Source organism: Salminus brasiliensis, chromosome 1 (genome assembly GCF_030463535.1).
Source record: "Salminus brasiliensis chromosome 1, fSalBra1.hap2, whole genome shotgun sequence".
Taxonomy (NCBI): Eukaryota; Metazoa; Chordata; class Actinopteri; order Characiformes; family Bryconidae; genus Salminus; species Salminus brasiliensis.
The window spans coordinates 3776719-3785036 of NC_132878.1; the positions used below are offsets into that span (position 1 = coordinate 3776719).

The window sequence follows — 8318 nt, forward strand, 5'->3', positions numbered from 1 at the left end:
AATGCTACTAAAATGAGCATATGAATCTGAGACACTTTGACCAGAACCAACCTGTGAGGCCCTAGACGTTGACTGGGTCAGAACATCTCCAGAACATTAGGCAGGCAGGTCTTGTGGGATGTTCCTGGTATGCTCCAAGGAAGGACAGCACTTGAACCACCGACAAAGTTACAGGTGCCAAAGGCTTTTTAATGCTCATGGAGGCCCCGCCCACCTCACAACCTCCGAGACTTTCTAAAGAATCTGCTGCTAACCTTAGTCTTGTTGCCAGGTGCCACAGGCCCCCATCAGAAGTTTTGTGGAGTCCATGCCTCGACGGCTCAGAGTGGTTTTGGTGGCATGTCATGGAGCTATGCAATATTAGGCAGGTGGTTTTAATGTTATGGCTGATAGGTGAAATCACAGGTCACAGGTCACTATGGACTCATGTCATGGATTTAATGGAGTGTAAAAGTGCAGCTGAACGTGAGTAATGAACTGATTGATCTGCATTGATTTTAGAATGCTAGAATCAATGGTGACAATCTCCTTATTACTGTGCTGAGGTTGAGTGCTGGACATTTCAGGTAGCAATATCATTGTTGTCTTCTGTGGCCAAAATTATATAAAAATGTGGTAAACGAATGTAAACACGGACAAAACAAGTATTTACGTTGTTGTTTGACGTATTAATAGTAAGCGTGTGACTTTGTTTGGGGTGAAAAAATGCTAAGATACAGTTTTACAACCCTGTTTACCACCCTGTTACATCACCTCTGAATGAAACACACTGACTTTGCCTTTTCTTACTCAGGGCTTGTGGAGTTGGCTGGCTTTATTGGTTGGTTTACTACACCACGACGGCTCACAGGAGCTGCCTAGCCTAGCCTAGCTTAGCTTACCCTAGCATTGCATCTTTTCCAGCACTGTAACAAGAACAGTGTAATCATTATTTGCCATTATTCCTGAGTAACACTGGATAGAGCTGTTGCTGTCTCGCTATATTGCTACAATGCTAGGTTTTAGCATTTAGCCGATACCCACACCGCTTTCCCTGGGTTTTGGCTGTACCTCAACAAGAGGTACTTGGTGAACACACAGCTGGGCTTCCTCCAACAGCACTTTCAATGAACAATGCTTGCTCGAGAAGCACCGTCCTGGAGGGGCACATCTGTTAGCTAAGGTTAGCTTTTAGCCTAGCTCCCGCTACCTTCATGGACTTCAAGCTTCCTGGCTCATCAAATTGGGCTGCTCTTCTGCGGACACTGGCACAAGCATACATCACCACGGTGATATGTAAATATTGGAGGTGTAAACATAACGAGTCAGGACTGTGATGTAACAGTTTTGGGGTTTTGGAATTGGCCCGTTTTCCAGCTCTGTTCTGGTTCTCCTGGATGTTCTTCTGAAGGTGGGACAGCAGTGTTTGAGGGTTCACGGTTTGTTGCTGTCGCTGGTTCATTGGCTGTCTTTCCTTGGAGCCCTTTTGGTGGGTGCTGACCACTACAAACCAGCTTCGACTAGAGCGTTGTGTAGTGGGCGGGGTTTATGTAAATGTTGGGGATGTAACAGTTTTGGGGTTTTGGAATTGGCCTGTTTTCCAGCTCTGCTTTGGTTCTGCTGGATGTGCTTCTGAAGGGTTTCATCTACTGAACTCTAATTATTCAACCATACCAAGATAAATTCAGTTCTCCAGTCTATGGTGGCTTTAATCGTACGAATGGAAGCCCAGTCAGAGGCACCGCCCATCCCGCTCTAGCATCTGATTGCTTATGACCTCTGTGTTGTGTTGCAGAAGCTGGGTCGCGACCCCTCCGATGAGGACTGCTTCTTCGATCTACTCAGTAAGTTCCAGAGCAGCCGCATGGATGACCAGCGCTGCCACCTCGACGAGGGAGCAAACGGACAGGACGAGGGCAGTTCCTCCAGAGACTCCGCCCTCAACGACATGCTCGGTCAGTACATTCCCCTTCTTCGCTTTCTGCTTTACTGGCATGGCAGCTGAGGAGGGGGGGGGGGGTTGTTTTGAGTCTTGTCACATTGCAACACTGTATGGTCTAAAGTTTGTGGACACCCCTTCTAATGAATGCCATTGGGCTACTTGAAGTTGCACTCATTGCTGATACAGGTGTCTAGTCCTTGTAGAGAAGTACTGGCAATACAATAGGACTCTTCAGGGCTAGTAGAGGGGTATAAAGCCCCCCAGCATTGAGCTGTGGAGCAGTGGAAGAACTGTGTTCTCTGGAATGATGGTGGTGGAGCTCCATCCAGTATGTTTGGGATGAGCTGGGGAGTTGGGGATGATGAGGTGCAGTGGTGATCATCTATCCAACATCCTGATCTCACTAATGATCTAAATGCAATCAAATCCTCACAGCAATGCTCCTCCAAAATCTAATAGAAAGCATTGCTTCTTCCTTCCTGGACAGTAGAGACAGTTACTCCAAAAAACAGCAGGGAAACTCTTTTTTTTTTAAATATCTTTAATTTAGAGAGAAAAAGAAGAAAAGAGCAAGTGTCCAAATACTTTTGTCCACGAAGTGTTGATGTATTTTTACCCCACAGCTGACCTCCATCATTGGTATCATTCAGTAGCACTCAACCTAGCATTGACTCTGACCTTTTTAAATCCCCCAGAGGCACCGCTGTGCCTGATACAGTGTACAGTCCACATAACTGACCCCTCCTGTCTGTGTGTTGGACTCACAGATGCCAGCCTCCTCACCTCACCTCAGACGGAGGAGCTGTTTGACCTGATTGCAAGCTCTCAGAGCCGGCGGCTGGACGACCAGCGGGTAAATGTGAGTAACCTGCCGGGTCTAAGAATCACCCACAATAACCTGGGCCACCTCTGCGCTGACCCCGACCCACAGGAGCCCAGCGACGACTTCTTCAACATGCTCATCAAGTGCCAGGTGAGGGGTTCAGACAGCCAGTCTTCTGCTCTTCTGTTTGGGTTCATGGCTACATTTACCTAACAGGGCTGAAGTAGCACCTGGTAAATTACCTATTAGCTAGATGTTAACTACTCTAGCTGATGTTCACTAGATGTTAACTTCTCTCTAGATGTTAACTACTCTAGCTGATGTTCACTAGATGTTAACTTCTCTCTAGATGTTAACTACTCTAGCTGATGTTCACTAGATGTTAACTTCTCTCTAGATGTGAACTAGCTTATGTTTACTAGATGTTAGCTAGAGTAGGAATCCACTTAAACAAACCTGTTTGGAACTCAATGAGGTTTGACGTGAGTGTGTGACGCTGACAAATAGCTATAGCTATAGCAATTAAGCGAGCCAGACCTACTAACACTGCGCTGGCGGCACTGGATGAGGCCCTGTAGCTGTTATACTAATGCTGCAGTAGCGATGTTGGATGAGCCTGGTAGCTGGTAAGCTAATGCTGCAGTAGCAGTGTTGGATGCACCCAGTAGCCGGTATGCTAACCCCATTATGCTACAGTATTTGTCATTTCATGATCTTGCGGATGCAACAGTGATGCAAATATGGAGCCACTCAGTGGACCCCTACGTCATTAACCCCCCCCACTAAATGGTTCTGTGGCCACAAGTACAGTTAGCTAACCATGCTAACCATGCCATCCTATGCCCAACTGTGTCCGTCTGGATAAGCCCCCCAGAACATTTACCCTCCGTGCTAAGAACCGTTCGTAGCCGTGGGTGTAACCCGTCTCGTCCTCTTCACTAATGACAACTCTCTGTCTTGCTGCAGTCCTCCAGAATAGACGACCAGCGCTGCTCTCCTCCCGAGGGTGGTCCAAGGGCTCCCACCGTCCCAGACGAAGACTTCTTCAGCCTCATCCAGAGGGTCCAGGCCAAACGTATGGACGAACAGCGCGTCCAGCTGCCCTCTGACAACCAGGGCCAGAGCGACCAGCAAGACGAAGACGATCCTGCTGCTGGAGACTCCAGCTAAACGTTCAGCTAACGAGAGAAAGAGAGAGAGAGAGATAGAGAGAGAGAGAGAGATAGAGAGAGAACTGAGCCTAAAACTTTGACGGGCTGGGCCAGAAGATGGTCCGGCTTGTCAATCGTGACTACGTTCTCTCGAGCTAATGAGGAGAACTTTAAAGTATGTTCCACCAAGACCGTGAAGTGCATTTGCCAACTATGAGTGCACACTAGGTGTCATTGTCCTCAATGGCCTGGTGATCAAATAGCATTGAGTGTTAGCGTTAGCACTGAGCCTCACTTCAGAACTGGGTGCACTATTCTAAATGCACCTTATGTGACTTATTAGCCACAAATGACCAGCAGCTATTGCTCAAATGCTAATGCCCATTCGCCATTAGGCTCTTTTTGGGCTGGACTAGTACGGCAACGGGGGCTAGCTAGCGGCTAGGAGCTAGTCCACATTTCGGAAACATTGCTGTTGCTGTTAAGTCTCCAAACAGAAGCCAAGCGGCTCCATACACAAGGACGTTTGATGTATTCCTCTTGCATTTACTGCCTTAATTCAGTAATTGGACTCGGATTGTACACTGATCAGCCATAACATTAGTACCACCTGCCTAAAACTGAGTAGGTCCCACTTGTGCCACCACAACAGATCTGACCATTTGGGGTATGGACATAACAAGACCTCTGAAGGTGTCCTCTGTGATATCTGGCATCCAGGACGTTAGCTACCTAGGTGGGACCTCCATCAGCACCATGGTCCTGTCTGTCGGTGGTTTACTGGTTGTCCTTTCTAGGAACACTTGGAGGGAACACCCCATGAGACCTGCTTGCCTGATGTTTTACAGATGTTCTGACCCAGTCAACGTCTAGAACTTCATTACTGGCTCAGATTCGTATGCTTGTCCATTTTTCCTGCTTTAACACCAACATCACCTTCAAGAACTGACCGTTCACTTGCCGCCTAGTAGATTGAACCCCTTGACAGGAGCCACTGCAATGCTTTTCACTTCACTTTTCAACTGCCAGTGGTGCTAATGTTATGGCTGATCGGTGTATTCTCTAGTGTTGGGTACTCTCTTTGTGAGTGTGTTTTCAGAAATGTCAGCGGAGCTTAAGTTAGTTCATTTAGACAACAGTGTTAGTATTCCGGAGGCCGTGGCATGTTCAGTCTCAGTGTTAGGTAGCTGCTATCTTTACCTTTTTTAAAGCCGGAATACATTTCTAACTCCGCATTGCTGTTAATCGTATTACTCATTATTTACCCAACGCCATCGTTTTGTAAAAACGTCATTCCGAATAGGGCTGTGCTTTTTTCCCCCCCGCTTCCATGTCTTTTTTTTGTTTTCCTATGTTAAGGCTCATATTGTTGACCAGTTTGAAATGTGTATTTATTGCTATGCTTGAAAAACAAGACTGACGTTAGCAAAGACTGTGAAAAGTAATCAGCGATTTTACGAAATCCATTAATTATGGCAAACAGGACCTCAGATAAAATTGTTCAAATAATATTTCACGACAAGCAAGCTTCCAAAGGTGATGCTCATACACTATACGTCCAAATATTTATGGACACCCCTTGTAATGAATGCATCCAGCTACTTTAACACAGATAGTTAACGTGAACCTATTGGCACCATGCTGTCTATTGCCCACCGTGGGCTATAGGGGTATATAAAGCCCCCCAGCATTGAGCTGTTGAGATGCTTCATCCAGGACTTTTGGGATGAGTAGTAGCATTGAGGATGAGGTGGGGTGGTGGTGATCATCTTCCAACATTCTGACCTAACGAACGCGCTCTTGTCGCTGAATGCATTCAATCAAAACCTCACAGCAATGCTCCTCCAAAATCTAGTAGAAAGCCTCTTCCTTCTTCCTCCCTGGATAGTTGATACTTGATTTCAGTAAAAAAAAAAAACAATGAATGAGCAGGTGTCCCAATACTTTTGTCCATATAGCGTATGAAGTGGTGGTCCGCTAATGCAGGTGAGTTATTAACATACTGCTTAGCAGCCTGATTAGCATTTTGGCTAGAACTGCCAACTTCCCAGATAACAAGCCTCTGTGGGGCCTATACAGGTCATGACCCAACTGGGATCCAGAAAGTTTGCTCCACAACTTCCATCGGGATGCCCACCAGAGTCAGTGATGGAACCAAGAGGGGTTAAACATGGGCGTCTAGACGGGACCCATGTGTGATTAACATAATGGGGCTCATTCGGGATGCCCGACTGGGTCCCAGTAAAAAAACACACATCTACAAACCCACTCAGAGCCCACCCATGCCCACCTGGAATCCACCTGGTACCCACCTTGCCCACATTCCACCCATGTGAGCCCGACATGAGCATGTTGGCTGGGCTGGTTGATGGTTGATTTATTAGTCTGTATAAAATATAAGCACACAGTACACAGTAGCTGTGCTAGCATTGAGCTTTGGGCTTATTGTTGGGGTGGGATGGCCCCCTCTTTCCCCCCATTAAGAAGCATGATGCCAGCCTGTACGTCTGCTAGCGTATTTCTGTCAGTCCCTTGTTGGAAATACAAGCTACAAATGGCTTCATTATTGGTGCATCACCTTAAATTTGAGAACAGCTTTTACTTTGGAGCTAATGCTGTTAGCTAGCCAGCTAATTTGCTGACCACATCAGTCGGCTAGTAGCTCATTGTAAGCGCAGCTGTTATTATCTAGATCATACATTCAGCAAACATACTGCTTATACATTATATGGCCAAATGTTTGTGGACACCCCTTCTAATGAGTGCGTTCTGCTACCTTTTAAGCTGCACATACTGCTCAACTTGTCTAGCTCCTGTAGAGAAGTACTGCCAATAGAATAGGACTGTCTGGAGCAGATGAAGGTCATGACCCTATTGGCACCATGCTGCCTAATAATGCCAGGCCTGGGCTAGAGGGGGGGTTAAGCCCCCCAGCAACCATAATTGATGGATGGTGCTCCATCCAATACTTTTGGGATGAGGTGGGGTGGTGATCATCCAACGTCCTGTCTAATAAAATCTAGTGGAAAGCCTTCTTCTTCTCTGGACAGTAGGGACGGTTACTCCATCAAAAGCAGGACCAGCTCATCTTTAATTATTGCTTACAGGATAATAAGACTGGAGTGAGTTTGGGTCCCGTGGTAGGATTTTATCTAGGACCTCTAAATGTGTAGAAAAGGCCCTGAGCACAAATTCAGATGGGCTCTGCCTCTGGAAACCCCATCACCGCCATTCAACGTTCAAAAAGTAGAAATATAATATTTAATATTTTAAAACGGTCTGGTTTTGGCAGATGAGTGAAAACTGGGCTTGAGGTGCAAATATTTATTCTCTGGTATTTAATCTCCCCTCTTTGACCACAGCTCCCAGAACAGTCCAGTCCTGAGCACAGCTTTCAACACACTGCCACCTTGTGGTTATGTGCATCAAAGTCAGCTGCCACTATTATCAGCCTCAACAATGAAGCACTGTTGAGAGACTCGCAGTGCTCCAAGACCTATGAGATTAAGCACTTTTTATAATAATAATAATTATTTTATTTTTATTTTTTTATAGGCTTACATTTACTTAGTTTACTTTCTGCCCCACCATAAACTGATGTTACTGCCTAGTGTGAGTTTGGACAGCACTACTGCTTTCCCAGTGAACCTGATAACACAGTATTGGAACAACAGAATATTGCCACTGTCACGCAAAGACCTCACATCTCTGAAATGAGCAATTTTACAGGAGGAGGAAAAAACCTTTCTTAATTTCAATGGAAGTCAATGTAAAAAGATTCTATTCCAAGTCATTTTGGAGCATTTCTATTGGCCCGTTCCCCATGAAATCTTGCCAAGATTGTAAAGAACAACTGCCAGATTTGCAGTCTGTCAAAAAGTGAAAAAAGGTATAAAAAAAATAAAATAAATACAAAATGGAGATACAAGAATTTTATATAGTAGATTATTATATAAACATAAATAAATAAATAAATAAATAAATACGGTTCTACAAGAAATTCAGTGAGCTTACTGACATAATGTCTGAGGACGTTTACACATTACAACTGATGCCCAGTAATTAGTTAGCTCTGAAAAAGTTTATTATAAATTTACAGGTATACATTTTTATATAACTAAAGTCTATGGTTCTGTAATTGGTCATTCTTCAGCATGGGGGAGTACTGAGCTGAGTACAGTATATAAATAACCCCCTATTGTGCTTTACCACTAATTTGAGTGCAAACTGTAATTCCTCATGTTCCCAATTAATGATTTTAACGGTTCATATAATTAATATGTGATATTTTAACAGAAGTTGGTCAAATATGATCTGGTACGCTTTTGAAAGGTCACTGCCATGATGTTCATTTTTGTATTTATTTTGTGTGTGTGGACGAGCTGGTCCACTCGTTTTAATAAAACGCTCATGAAAACATTGA

The 8318-nt window shown here is 44.9% G+C and overlaps 1 protein-coding gene across 2 annotated transcripts in view; it reads left to right on the forward strand.

Moving 5' to 3' along the window:
* Window positions 1-8318, forward strand: part of gpsm1b (G protein signaling modulator 1b) — a 59182-nt gene extending 50864 nt beyond the window's left edge. Inside the window, exons 12-14 of one of the 2 annotated variants that reach the window (XM_072692714.1) lie at window positions 1775-1934; window positions 2689-2894; window positions 3711-8318. In XM_072692714.1, the coding sequence (XP_072548815.1) occupies window positions 1775-1934; window positions 2689-2894; window positions 3711-3914 (570 nt within the window). In that variant the 3' untranslated portion in view covers window positions 3915-8318. The remainder of the gene's footprint in view (window positions 1-1774; window positions 1935-2688; window positions 2895-3710) is intronic. The other variant, XM_072692721.1, reaches the window with a different exon arrangement.